At 41.4% G+C, this 14,995-nt stretch overlaps 1 protein-coding gene across 1 annotated transcript in view; it reads left to right on the top strand.

The window, feature by feature from the left end:
* The window catches only part of ACBD3 (acyl-CoA binding domain containing 3), a 38,117-nt gene extending 23,681 nt beyond the window's left edge, over positions 1–14,436 (top strand). Inside the window, exons 4-8 of the mRNA XM_040967773.1 lie at positions 2,649–2,807; positions 4,149–4,323; positions 8,520–8,706; positions 10,298–10,582; positions 12,406–14,436. Coding sequence (XP_040823707.1) covers positions 2,649–2,807; positions 4,149–4,323; positions 8,520–8,706; positions 10,298–10,582; positions 12,406–12,617 — 1,018 coding nt within the window. The 3' untranslated portion in view covers positions 12,618–14,436. The remainder of the gene's footprint in view (positions 1–2,648; positions 2,808–4,148; positions 4,324–8,519; positions 8,707–10,297; positions 10,583–12,405) is intronic.
* The last annotated feature ends 559 nt before the right edge of the window (positions 14,437–14,995 follow it).

Below are 14,995 nucleotides of genomic sequence, written 5' to 3'. Positions count from 1 at the left end.
AGCTGAACCAATTTGAAGCCAGGAGCCAGGGAATTTTTCTGGGTCTCCCATGAGGGTAGAAACTCCCAAGGCTTTCGGCCATCCTCGACTGCTTTCCCAGGCCACAAGCAGGGAGCTGGAAGGGATGTGTAGCAGCCAGGACACGAGCTGGCATCCATATGGAATCCTAGCACATACAAGGTCAGGATTTTAGCCACTAGGCTACTGTGCTGGGCCCTGTTACATCTATTTATTTATTTGTTTGTTTGCTTATTTATTTATGTGAAATATTTTAAGTTTTTAAAATTTTTCTTGGAAAGTCAGAGAGAAGGAGAAACAGAAAAATCTTCAGTCCACTGGTTCACTCCTCAAATGGCCGTGATGGCTGGAACTTAGTTGATCAGAATCCAGGAGCCAGTAGCTTCTTCCAAGTCTCCCATGTGGGTGCAGGGTCCCAAGGCTTTGGGCCATCCTCGACTGCTTTCCCAGGCTACAAGCAGGGAGCTAGATGGGAAGCAGAGTCACCAGGATTAAAAGTGACACCTATATGGGATCTCGGCACGTGCAAGTGAACATCAGGCACTACTAGGCTATCATGCCAAGTCCGAACTGTCACATTCTTCGAGATAAAAATATGGGGTCCCAAGCAGTGTTTTACTGGGCCAAACATTCAAGAATGATTTGGGAAGTACAGTTAACATTAAAAAAATTTGACAGGGTCAATTGTGGTAGCCTTGGGGTCCTCATGTGGGAGACCCGGAAGAAGCTCCTGGCTTCTGGCTTTGAATTAGCTCAGCTCTTGGTGTTGTGGCCACTTGGGAGAGTGAATTAACAGACAAAAGATCTTCTTTCTGTCTTTCCTCCTCTATCTGGTTTTCCAATAAAAATAAATACATCTTGGGCCCAGCACAGTGGTGCCAAGTGGTTAAGGTCCTCACCTTGCACGCCTGGGATCCTATATGGGCGCCGGATCTATCCCGGCAGTCCTGCTTCCCTTCCAGCTCCCTGCCTTTGGCCCAGGAAAGCAGTCGAGGACGGCCCAAGGCTTCGGGACCCTGCACCCGCGTGGGAGACCCAGAAGAGGCTCCTGGCTTCGGATTGGCATAGCATCGGCCGTTGCGCTCACTTGGGGAGTGAATCATCGGATGGAAAATCTTCCTCTCTGTATATCTGCCTTTCCAATAAAAAAATAATAAAAATAAATCTTTAAAAAAAATAAATAAATACATCTTTAAAATTTTTTTTTTTGACCAGTTTGGGGTATGTCTTTTAGAACTTTTTGTGTTCGCTTTTTTGTTACCATTTCCTTTACATTAGGTCTTCTGTCCTTCTCTTAAGGCATTGTACGCTTCTGTACATGGTTGTTGAGCACTTACTCTTTCTGCAAACTTGGAGGATGTAATGGTACACGATAAGCAGTCTTAGTCCTTTTGGAGCGCGTGTACTTGAATGGTTAAGGCAGGTGTTAGATAGGAAGATCCTTTAGTGCTGTGAGCATATTGTAGAGGGCATCCTTAAGTGTTTTTATTTTTTTTCTGTAAGATGTATTTATTGGGGTCAGCCCTCTGGCTCTTCAGGCTAGTCCTCCATCCTCAAGCACTGGCTTTCCAAATGGGCACTGGTCCATATCTGAGCTGTTGCTCTTTTGATTCATTTTCTTGCTGGTGGCCTAGCAAAGCAGCAGAGGATGGCCCAAATGAGAGACTTCGAATAAACTCCTGGTTCCCGGCTTCAGCTTAGCTCTGTCTGTTGCAGCCAGTTGAGGAGTAAACCAGCAGATGGAAGATTTTCCCAAATAAAAATAAATAAATCCTTTAAAGACTTACTTTTTTTTTTTTTAATTTTTATTGGAAAGGCAGATATACAGAGAGGAGAGACAGAGAGGAAGCTCCCCAAGTGAGCGCAACGGCCGATGCTATGCCAATCCGAAGCCAGGAGCCTCTTCCGGGTCTCCCACGCGGGTGCAGGGTCCCAAAGCTTTGGGCTGTCCTCGACTGCTTTCCTGGGCCACAGGCAGGGAGCTTGATGGGAAGCGGGGCTGCCGGGATTAGAACCGGTTCCCTAATGGGATCCCAGGCGTGCAAGGCGAGGACCTTAACTACTTGCACCACCGCGCTAGGCCCAAACTTACTTATTTTTAAAGAGTAACAGAGAGTCAGTGATCTTCCTTCTGCTGATTCACTTCCCAATGGCCACATGGCCAGAGCTGGGTCAGCCTCAAGCCAGTAGCTTCTGGATTTCCTAAGTGGGTGCAGGGGCACAAACACTCTGGGCCATCCTTCTCTGCTTTCCCAGGCAGTGTTAGCAGAGAGCTAGATTGGAGGTAGAGCAGCTGGGACTGGAACCAGTGCCCCTTATTTAAGTATCTTGCAGACAGAAGATCTTCCTCTCTGTCTCTCCTCCTCTCTCTATATCCGACTTTCCAGTTAAAATAAGTAAATAAATCTTTTTGTAAAAAGTATCTTATTTGTGGACATCTTCTGTTGCAGCAGTAAATATTGATGTGATCTTGAGTGTGATAAGCCTAGTGATGTGAGTAGGTTTCAGAGTCTGATGGATATTGCTACATATTTAGTAAAAGGTTTTCTCAGTTTTCACTGGGAAATGAAGTTGTTAATTAATTTTAAACAGCTTGATTATTAGGACTCATTCTTTGTCCTTTACTGTAGGAAGGAGGAGGAGGAGAGAAGGCGGCGTGAAGAGGAAGAAAGAGAACGTCTGCAGAAGGAGGAAGAGAAGCGTAGACAAGAGGAGGAGGAAAGGCTCCGGCGGGAGGAGGAAGAGAGGCGGCGAATAGAGGAGGAGAGACTCCGGTTAGAGCAGCAAAAGTAAGCTTGTTGTGTGAATTATATTTTAAATAAGAAATGGACCGCCACTGTGTTGCCACTTGAAATTTTACCGTTATGTACTCTAGAAAAATTCTGTGACTTGAAAAGAATCCATATTTGATATTGCTGAAAGGGCTTTATCTTAAGCATCTTTTGGTTGGGATTAGCTTTCACAACCTGGAAATTGCTTGGTCTACTCTGGGCTCATATGATCTCATTTTTGCTTTCATTTGCTGCCTTACTCCTGTTGTCTAAAAATTATCACTCCCTTTTTTTGGCCTACACAAAGTTGTTGGAGCCTGGATTTGTGCGATCTGGGACTGTTTCTGAATAATAGTCTTGACGAAGGAGCTGTGAATACAAGGAAGAAGTGACTTGTACCCATAAGAAGGCCTGGGGTTCTTGGAGTAACACGGTATATATAGGTTAAACCACAGACTGTGAGGGTCCATTGAATTTACTTCATTATTTTAGGACAGTTGTTCAGAAAAAGCTTCAGTGCCTGCTTTAAACTCCTGCAGGGCCACATTTGTCCTGAAGAGAGACTATGATGTTCTGTTTTTCAGGACTGATCCCCTAGGTAGACTCCTTGTCGTGCTACATTGAGGGGATATGACTGATACTTGCATTGTTACTTGTCCATTAGTAAGATGGCTTCAAGTTTATCAAGTTGATCACATTACTGGGTTAAGCATCATGTGCCTGTATGAAACAAAATAAAAAAGAATTGAAATAGTTCGTAGAAATTAGTATCTTTAAGCCAGGCATGCACAGATGTATTTAGTATTTTTTTTAAATCATACTTTAAATAAAATGGTATACATACAGAAATTTTTACTGGCTTTATACTAATTAGTCATCCACTACTAGCTGTGTAACTATTTTTCACATATGAAGTAGAGAAGCCATGGGCAGCAGCATCTCTCCCCTCTGCCATGTGTAACAACATCATCTTGCAGCATTGTATTTCACTACTGTGAGCTCTGAAGCTAGACGTCCTGCATTCAAATGCAGTATAATCTCAGCCAAGTCACTGAACCATAATGGACCTCATGGGCTAGGACGTGGAAATGCTTTGAATGAACATGGCATGCCACATAGAATGTGTATAGTAAATGTTCAGGATTATGAAAATAGTGGTGGCGATAATGTTCTGAAGTAAAAATTTAGAGGTCAGGTTTATTTTCATGAATCTTTATTCAGAGCTTGTAACACAAGCTGATTAATATAGATTATTAGCGTAGATATTTTTGAGTTATAAGCCATAACAATAAATAACATTTATTTTATTATGAACAGTCTCCTGTAGTCAGACTAGTGTATATTTTTTAATGTTTTTAGGCAGCAGATAATGGCAGCTTTAAACTCCCAGACTGCCGTGCAGTTCCAGCAGTATGCAGCCCAGCAGTATCCAGGGAACTACGAACAGCAGCAAATTCTCATCCGCCAGTTGCAGGAGCAACACTATCAGCAGTACATGCAGCAGTTGTATCAAGTCCAGCTTGCACAGCAACAGGTATGATAGACACCACCAGACTCTAGCCTTAGAGAAGTTTTTTAGTTTCATGGAAACTCAAGTTCTTTTTAGCAATTGCCAATGCATTTTGCATTAGTTAGTCTCTAAGGTATAGTGTAACTTCTAAATTGTCTTTTAGACAGAACTTGGTGTTGCACTGGCAGTTACAACAGAAAACATGCTGTTGAAGTAGCAAATGATATAGCCATTCTCCTTGGGTTTGGGTGAGCTGCATAGGCCAGTGGTATTATAGTGAGTCTGGCATCGATTCTAATAGTGCTCCTGGAAGCATGGGGGCCTGGCCAGCTGGCCTTGGTGGAAAGACATCCTTCAGTCAATATATTGATGTCCTCTCCTCTAAGGCCATAGGCCACTTTAGCAGAGCTACAGTGGGTCCATTTTCACTTTGTGTAGGCACCATAGCTAGAGAGTGCTCACCACAACATTGTAGCGTTTAGTATTAGGATAATTTAGGTGGAAAGGCACAGTAATACCAGTCTGGAAACAGTCTTGATTCTGTTGCAGCTTTGCTTTAATCTTAGTTAGTTACTATTGCTCTGATTTATTAGTTTTTACTTCACTGTATAAGAATAGAATATAAAACAAGTACCTACCCTGTTAACCTTGCACGAGTGTCAAAGGAATAAAATAGTTATCTTGTGAAAATACTCTCTCTACATAGAAAATACTGATTTTATATTCATCTTTTATTTCTTATGTATAGAACAAATGGCCTCTTTTAAAAACATTAAAAAGAGAGAGAGACTTCCATTTGCTAATTTAATGCCTACAACGAGGTGAGACTGGGCCAGGCTGAAGCCAAGAGTCAGGAATTCCATCCTCATCTCCCCAGTAGAAATCTACCAGAGAAGTAAAGGATGCCAAACCAGAGTTCATTCAAGACCAGTGTTTTTTGTTGTTGTTTTGTTTTGTTTTTAAAGATTTATTTATTTTTTGGGAATGACAGATACACAGCGAAAATGAGATACAAAGAGAAAGATCTTCCATTTGCTGATTCATTTTCCAAGCGGCCACAAAGACCAGAGCTGAGCTGATTTGAAATTAGGAACTTTTTCCAGGTCTCCCATGTGGGTGCAGGGTCCCAAGGCTTTGAGCTGTCCCTAACTGCTTTCCCAGGCCACAGACAGGGAGCTAGATGGAAAGTGTAGCAGCTTGGGATACCCGTATGGGATCCTGGTGCATGCAAGGCGAAGACTATAGCCACTAGGCTGCCACACCAGGACCAACCAGTGTTATTTTTGAGAGCTTTCCTCTCTGTCCTCTAAAGCCTATTCAACATGCTATTTCCCTTTCCTTGCTTCTTAGATAGCCATTAAGATAAACCTTTGATAAAGTAGTTCATGCACTTTCTTGTTCAGATCTTTTTTGTCATTTTTAAATTATGATTTTATGATATAGTTCTATAGGCCCCAGGATTTCCTCTCCCCCTCCCAATTCCCCTTCTACCCCTCATTGAGTTCCCCCATATCATTACCATAGTATAGCTCTTCATAGTCAAATGACCAGCATTGTAGGCATGGACAATGGCAACAGTCCAGCATCCCGCCTATTCCGCCATCTTCATTCTCCTGTTCAGATCTTACTGTCAATCTGAAGTAAGTCATGAGGACAAAATACTAAGAATTGTTGAAATAATTAGAACACAGTAATTGAGATTAGAAGAAACTCAGCTTTTCAGATTGATTGCTTCTGGGAAAAGTGGACAGGCACTAAGAAAAGAATAAAGGGAACTTCAGTCCTATAAAGTATTAATGTACATATTGAGCAAAATGCAAGTAATTGGATCCATGCCATCTGATTGGGAACCTTGGCTCAAGTTGCCAGCTCCTGGTTTCAGTTTGGCCCAGCCCTGACTGTTGGGGCATTTCCTCTCAGTCTCACTCTCTCTGGAATTTCCCACAGTGTAGAAAAGATTCGGTGGGTAGTCACAGTCTCTTGTATGTAGATGCATATTCTTGGGCAGTGGGGTTACAGAGATTGAGGTTTGTTTATTCTGCTAAAGGAACTTCAAGAACAGCTTGGTGGAAAAGGAGCATTTGAGCTGGGGCTATTTCACCGATGAAAAATGCTGTTCCACTTTCTGGTTGTTCTGAACATGCTGACTTGTGTTGGTTGTGTGCACTTTTATGGAGTCTGACACATGGAAAATTAATTTGGAAGTTATTAAAAATCTAGGCCTTGGAAGAAGGTATTTTAAAATGTGTTAAATATGTTACCAGCTTGGACTAGCAAAAGAAAGGGGTGTTGATGTTCATTTACATAATTGATCTGTAAATGATGCATTAAATGAAACTGTGTACAGATGGGCTAAAATATTATAGTATCACTAAGCTGTGGGTTTAAAAGGGCTTTGTATATATTTAAAACTAGAGCCATTTCATAGCATATATCATATTAGTTATTCATTTATGTGAAATTCAAACCCGTAGTGTTACAAGTGAGAATAATTCTACCCTTGTAGGGCGGTGTCTGGAAAGGGGTCCTGTGGAGAAGGCAGAGTTACAGAGATGCTTGATTTCTGAAAACTGATAAAGTTGGACGATTAGGATTTGTGCATTTTTCTTATACGTATGTTGTAGTTCAATTCTTGATTTAGAATGGGAATGTCCCCAAATTCTTGTACTTTGGATTTACTTTTATTGTCTCATTTTGACTTGGGACACTTTAACTTAATATTTATAAACAATCTAATACTTATAAAGTGATTTTCATTGAGAAAATATTGTTTACCTCAAATTGTGTTTTGTAAGCCTTTTTAATTCTTAGGTCAGCATGTTTTTGCACCATGATTAGTAGTTTTCAAGTTAACTGTGATCATAATTTTTCTCTGGGTTTTTGTTTTTGAGAGACAGAGATTAGATGGATAATAAATGAACTCCTATCTTCTGTTTTATTCCCCAAATGTCCACAACAACTAGTTCTGGACTGGGCTGATGCTGAGACCCAGGAGTTCAGTACAGGTCTTGAGTGCAAGTGTCAGGGACCAAATGTCTTGAGCAATCACCATTGACTTCCAATCTGCATGGGTGAGAAATTGGAGGTAGGAATCAGAGCCAGGATCAAACTCGGGCACTCAGTGTAGGATGTGGCTAAATACCAGGTCCCAATTGATTGTTTTTGTCCATGTTAGAATAACTATTTGTATTTGATGTGTTTCTTACTTTGAGGGTATATTATCAGATTTTGCCCATTACAGTTTCTACCTATATTAATTGCTTTTGTGACTGTTTTCAGCAATTTTAATTTTCCTAATTCACACTTTATGTATTTGAATTTTTTCCTTTAAGATTTATTTATTGGGGCTGATGCTATGGCATGGTAACAAGTTAAATCACCACCTGTGATGCCGACCAGAATCCCGTTTGGCACCAATGCAAGTCCTAGCTGCTTCACTTCTGATCCAGCTCCCTACTTATGCAGCTGGGAAAGCAGCAGAAGACGACCCAAGTATTTGAGCTCCTGAACCCATATATTGGATGTGGAAGAAGCTCTAGATTCCTGGCTTCAGCCTGCCCCAGGCCCGGCTGTAAGGCTAATTTGGGGAGTGAGCCAGCAAATGGAAGACCACTCTTTCTTCTCTTTATCTCTATAACCTTGCCTTTCAAATAAATGAATACAAGATTTTATTATTTGAAAGAGTTATCCATACACACACTTACACAGAGCAGGATTCTTCCAGATCTCCCATGTGGATGGCAGAGCCCAAGGATTTGAGCCATCTGTCTCTGCTTTTCCTAGGCCATCAGCAGGGAACTGGATCAGAGGTGAAGCAGTCAGGACTCAAATCAGTGCCCTTATGAAATGGTAGTACTGTCAGCTTAACTTGCTGCACCATGGTGCTGACCCCATCTCCCACACTGTGTTCAGTTTTTTTTGTATTTATCAGTTTTACTTAAAGTTATTTCTACCTACTTTAATTTTTCCTGGTTCTTCTAATGACTGTCCAGTCACAGAAATGTTTCTTGTCCACATTAAATTTTTATCATTTTTAATTATCAGTTTAGTACTACACAACTCCTACTCATTATAGATAATCTTATCAGTTTTTGTTTTATTAATCATATTTTGGAGATTACTTGTTGAGTACAAGTGTGAAGGCCAAATGCACACCAGGATAAATGTCTCATGTCTTAGCCGTCTTGGTCAGCATATCTTTGCTATTTCTTGACTTGTAGGCAGCATTACAGAAACAACAGGAAGTAGTAGCAGCTGGGGCTTCTTTGCCTACATCTTCAAAAGTGAATGCAGCTGTTTCAAGTGATATGCTGTCAGTAAATGGACAGGCCACAACCCATACTGAGAACTCTGAAAAAGACCTTGAACCAGAAACTGCAGAAGAAGCCCTGGAGAATGGACCAAAAGGTATGGCTCCGCTTATGTATTCATGCAATTCAAACTGAAGAACAGGTGTCAGGCAGGTGGCACTAGCTTTCAAAGATAGTTACCTGGATCTGTCAAGGTGGAGCACTCTTGTGTAGTCTGCCTCTGCCGCTTCTGCAGGAAAGCAAATCAGATGTCATTTATATGTATGTTGAGTTTCCATTGCTGTGTAGCAAATCATACCCAATTTACTATCTTTAAGTAACCCACACTGGGTATTTAACAGTTTTACACCATTTGTGAGGGTCAGGAATTCAGGAGTGGTAGCTCAATGGGTCTAGCTGCGGATCTCAAAGAGACTGCAGTCAGGACAGTGGCTGAAGCTGTGGTCATGTGAAGGCTTGACTAGAACTAGAGATTCTGCTTTCAAAATGTGTCCTTCACTTGGTGAACCTGTTAGTGCTGGCTGCTGGCAGGAGTCTGCATAGGGCTGCTTACATGTTATCAGCTCAAAGTGGTTGGCTTCCCCAGGGTATAGAACCCAAAGGGGAAAAGGCAGAAGTGGCAGTGTCCTTTATGCGCTAATTTTGGAAGTAAAGCATCAGCATTCCCACTGTATTGTATCAGTCACACATAGCAACCCTGATACATTGTGGATGGTCGCCTCCCAGGCGCATGAGGACCCGGGCTATGGGGATCACTGTGGGCCATGTGGGAGGCTGGCTACCATGTACTGAAACACAGTTTTTGAGACTTAAGGTACTGTGATGCACAGAAGGTAAACTAGCATTTCTTAAGTTCTGCTAGCTTCCAATGGGCAGCTCATTCATCAGTTTAATAATTGGTTGAAGGTTTTTTGAGTCGTATATCCGTGGTGTGGTAGAATCACACATAACATGTACAATTTAGTATGTGAGAGCGTGATTAGTCAGAGGTCAGAACAGGCCTGCCTGAGGAAGGGACAGGTGAAGTGAGAGTGTAGGAATTAACTAAACATGGAGAACAAGAGCAGCTCGGTGGGGGTAGTGTGGTTCATTAAGATATTTGGTTTCTGAGATTTTTATAATTAGCATAAAAAAGCTTCAGAATAAACCTTGAAACCCTTGGTTTCCAGTCCCCTCTCCCATTTTTTTTTCTGAGCAAGAGTTTGTAAAAGTGTTTTTAATTGAGACCAAGATTTTGTAATTCCTGTTGAGTAGGGTGGTGTACACAGATACTACTCAGGAACAGGACTTCTCACATTCTTGGGGTACTAATCTAGCCAAAGTTTCCTGCTGTTTGAACCTCTTTGGAATAGCCCCAGAAGCTTGTTCTCAACAAGTAGACTGGTGTCAAAGCACTGTTTCCTTCCAGTTAGAAAGTTTAAATCCTCGTACATAATTAGAATGTTGGAAAACTCACTTGTAAGATTGTGGATTGCATTTGTTACTTGAACTGATTTGTTGACCTTCAAGCACTTGTGCTTAGTAATTTTGGGGCAACACTAACAAGGGAGGCATTTTTACCCCTCTAAGACCTTGGAATGTTAGCTGCACTGAGGTTCCATGTTAAACTTGGAAGCTCGGTACAACTGGGCATGCGGTCCTGGGAGTGCTGCTGCCTCTCTGTAGCTTTGTAATCCTGTTGTCTTTAGAATCGCTTCCAGTGATAGCAGCTCCTTCCATGTGGACACGACCCCAAATCAAAGACTTTAAAGAGAAGATTCGGCAGGATGCGGATTCTGTGATTACAGTGGGCCGAGGAGAAGTGGTCACTGTTCGAGTACCTACCCATGAAGAAGGATCCTATCTCTTTTGGGAATTTGCCACAGACAGTTATGACATTGGGTTTGGGGTGTATTTTGAATGGACAGACTCTCCTAACACCGCTGTCAGCGTGCATGTCAGCGAGTCCAGTGATGACGACGAGGAAGAAGAAGGTAGAACCATTGCTCCCTGTTCAGTAACTGCCGGGTTGTAGGATGAGAGAAATGGGACACAGCTCAGATTCAGCCAGCGTTCTGCTTCCTGATCAATACTTTATAGACAGGGAGCAGCCTCAGCCTAGGCTAACACGGTTGTGAGAAACACCACCGTCCTATGTGAGATGGGCCCTGAACATGAGTTTTTTTCTGTATGCCAGGGTTTGCAGTTTGCAGTCACACTGCTTTTTGAATGCCTTTTAAATTCAGTTTTGTATATTTGAAAAGCTGAATGCGTGAGATCATTTTAAAGGAGCAAGAATTTGTCAGTTCTGAAATTTTTCTAAATTTGTATTTCCTATACAAAGGTGCTTTAAAAAATTGGTGGGAAATGGAATTGTGAGTTTATTTTGGTGTTTTTTATTTAGGAGTCAACATAGCTTTACCCCACTTGAAGATTGAACTCACATATTTCAGTTACCCATCTGTCTTAATCCATATGTGTGTTTAATTGAAACTTCAGACTTAATTGCAGATAGAGGAAGAATACAATTTTTCTTGGTTATTGACTTTTCTTTACTCTCCAAGTAGACAGGAGTTTGTTTTCTCTGATGAAGTAGGATGTCGTAATCCCTCCTCCTGTGGGTTTTTGAAATTTTTTAAAGATTTATTTTTATTGGAAAGTCAGGTATACAGAGGAAAGAGAAACATCTTTCGTCCAGTGGTTCACTGATTGACCCTAATAGTTGCAGCTGAGCCAATCTGAAGTCAGGAGCCTCTTCCAGGTCTCCATGCAGATGCAGGGTCCCAAGGCTTTCGGCCATCCTCGACTGCTTTCCCAGGCCACAAGCAGGGAGCTGGATGGGAACCAGGGCCACCGGGGTTAGAAGTGGCACCCATATGTGCAAGTGGCATATGGCATGTGCAAGGCAAAGACTTTAGCTGCTAGGCTATCAGATTGGCCCTAATGAAAAAAATTTTTAAAGGGACTTGTTTTCAATGTATCTGAAAACAAAAATCTTTCATTCATTGCTTTACGCCAAAATTCCTGTGACAGGTGTGGCTGTGCCATCCCTCATCCCATTTAATTCTTCACTTTGTTTAAGTTAATAAGATTATTTTGTTCATCTTTTCCAGTTGTGCAATTTTGAAGATGTATTTATTTGAAAGAACTCTTCCATCTGCTGGTTCATTTCCCAAATGGTCGCAGTGGCAGAGGCAGATTAAAAGGGCTCCCACAGGAAGACAGGGGCCCAAGGACTTGGGCCTTCCTTATTTGGAATGGAAGTAGAACATCCCAGACATGAAACAGGCACCAGTGTCTGTTGCAGACTACACCCAATGCTGGCCCCCCAAATTAGTCTTAAGCTAAATGAGCTAGAGTGTTTCACATGGATTAAAAACAAAAGAGGCCCAGCGTATGTCATTTTCTGTCCTGGCTGTTCCATTTCCCTTCCAGCTCCCTGATTGTGGCCTGGGAAAGCATTAGAGGATGACCCAGAGCCTTGGGAACCTGCTCCCATGTGGGAGACCTGGGAGATTAGATAAATTGATCTTATTTAAATGCATGAGAATTAGGATTGGGATGCATGTGGAAGTGCAAAATGAGGTTCAGAAATAGGAGCAGTGGTGACAAGAGAATGGAGCTTCCAGGGCCCACCAGTTCAGTGCTGGGATATAGGAGGTACTTAGATACTTAAATCCATTAATTAGTGCATGCTCACATTTATGTTGTAGAAGGGTTTGAGAGGATTACTAAGAAGCAGTTTTTCAAAGACAAGCTAGTTGATTGGTGCATATATGGTTTCCTGATCTGTTCATTTACTTGTCTTTACTCACAGAGAACGTCACTCCCGAAGAGAAAGCCAAAAAGAATGCCACCAAGCCTCTACTGGATGAGATTGTACCTGTGTATCGACGGGACTGTCACGAGGAAGTGTACGCTGGCAGCCACCAGTATCCAGGAAGAGGAGTCTATCTCCTCAAGTTTGACAACTCCTATTCTTTGTGGAGGTCAAAATCAGTCTACTACAGAGTCTATTATACCAGATAAAGATGCTAACAAAGTCTGGAATCTAGGGTTAGGCAGAATATGGTGTTTAACTTGGAAATTTCTTTTGACTTTGGATGGAGCATAGAGTCAGTGTTGACCCTGTTGATTTTGGTCTGATGGTTCGTGAACTCTTGTTGGGAGTAAGGATTTCCTGGAGATGCTTTAGCATTAACTCTTTGGGGTTAAGAGGGATTCCCAGACTCATGCAGCCCTCAGGTGCTGGTCAACAGAGTCACTAGTGGATGCTGAAGTTACATGAGCTAAATGTTAAAATATTTAAAGTCTCCAAAATAAAACACCCCAGTGTTGACCCCACCTGGCTGATGGTTAGTCCCTTATTGCCTGCTTTGTGTGTTTTAAGGAGCTGGTAGTTACAGCACCCTTGAATTTGGTATGTTACAAGCAGCTGGCTTTGATCAAAGGTTACCATTTCTAAAATTTAAGGCTGAAGATCTCACGGAGTATAGAAAAAAATTGTCAATTTGATCTTGCTCTGGTTGAATAACCCAGATTGCTTCTGCTTTGGGTACACTGTTTAGTTATATTACAGAGGATTATTTTCTAAAATAATCTTAAATATTCAACCCAAAAGACAATTGAAATATCAAGATTCATGAAATGTAGCAAATGTTCTTGAGGGAACCTCCGCAACTCAGGCCTTTTTTCTCTATTGGTTTTTATACTACCAGTAGCAAACAGGATTAAGTCTTGCTTTGATACAGCATCTCAAATTGAAACCGTTTGCTCTACAGAGCATACAGTTAGGGACTTGGTAAACTCAAAATGGCACCTACTGAATTAAAATATGTAAAATTGTTCAAATGCAGTATGTGGGGACAACATTGCACTGAAATGGAAATTACTGCCAGACACAGCCCGTTTTCTTCTCGTTTGCACTATCACTTACACACAAGACAGACAGGATTTCACTATCAAATTGGAAATACATATGCCCACATTAAAATTTTATAGCTTTAATCTATGTCTTCATTGATGGGAAAAAGTACATCTTTGTTTTCCTTACTAAAAACAAATATGGATTAATTGCCTCAAACTGTGTACGTAATTGGCTAGTCTCAAGATTGTTTTGAGAAGGGTGGGTGTTAGACAAATGATAAAGATGGCAATATACATGCAATGTTATATGTTATTACTGAAAGTTAATTTTTTTCAATTTCACGTCATAAATCACTTCTTGTAAGAAGGAGGATTTCCATTAGTCGCTGCGGCGTACACACTTCACTGCAGATGGGCTGCTGAGTTTTGTGTTTGTGTGCATTTACTTGTTTTTTAATACCTGGTTTTGTATGTACCTAATCTGTTCTTTGTTCAGAAACTGGATTGTTTTTCTCCTTAGTGCTTCCTTTGTGTTTTTAAAATTTTGGTTCAGAAGTCCCAGATCACAGATGCCCATCCTGTTACATCCCAAGCATTTGTCAGGCTGTCTGACAGCTCTTGTGTACATATGGTATAAGAACCACAGAGTTAGGCATTCCCTGACTTTTTTTTTCAATGAGAAAAAATACTGTATTTAAAATGTAAAATAAACTTTTAAAAAGCAGGCACTAATATATATTTCTTCCAGCCTTTGATTACAAATTTATCCTTGCACAGGTTAAGATGAATTATCTTCTAAAAATACTGTTCTTGGGAGCAATGTGTGTTACTTTACATAGCAGCAGGTCCTGTCATGTGTTCATGTTAGAACATTTTGGGTTTTAAACTTTTTTATTGCCTTTGGCTGATGATTAGTACAGTAAAAGTGCGATTTCAAAAAGATCTTGAAAATAATATATTTAATCAATTAAAATGTTTATCTGTAAGTTGTTGATGTTTCATTAATATAGAAACTCAAGCATTGGTACAGAATTTCATCATCTAGGTGGGCAAGAAATGTTTTAATTTTTTTTAAAGATTTATTTTTATTGGAAAGGCAGATATACACAGAGGAGGAGAGACAGGGGAAGAGCTTACGTCCAATGGTTCACTCCCCAAGTGACCGCAACGGCTGGAGCTGAGCCAATCCGAAGTCAGGAGCCAGGAGCTTCTTCTGGGTCCCCCATGCAGGTGCAGGGTCCCAAGGCTTTGGGCCGTCCTCGACTGCTTTCCCAGGCCACAAGCAGGGAGCTGGATGGGAAGCAGTGCTGCCGGGAGTAGAACCGGCGCCCATATGGGATCCCAGCACGTGCAAGGTGAAGATTTTAACCACTGTGCTAATACGCCTGGCCCTAAATGGTTTGTTTAAAAGGGATCCAGTTGAAGAAAAAAAAGTTCCCTAATTATTATTTTAACTCGCAGCAAGAGCTAGATTTAAAAGTTTCCAGACCCGTTGATGCACATGACTAAATCCTAGACTGGCCTGTGCCACCATAGCAGAA

This window comes from Ochotona curzoniae, unplaced genomic scaffold, assembly GCF_017591425.1.
Source record: "Ochotona curzoniae isolate NIBS_2020 unplaced genomic scaffold, NIBS_Ocur_1.0 scaffold_4683, whole genome shotgun sequence".
NCBI lineage: Eukaryota > Metazoa > Chordata > Mammalia > Lagomorpha > Ochotonidae > Ochotona > Ochotona curzoniae.
This window is presented reverse-complemented; position numbering and strand designations above follow the sequence as displayed.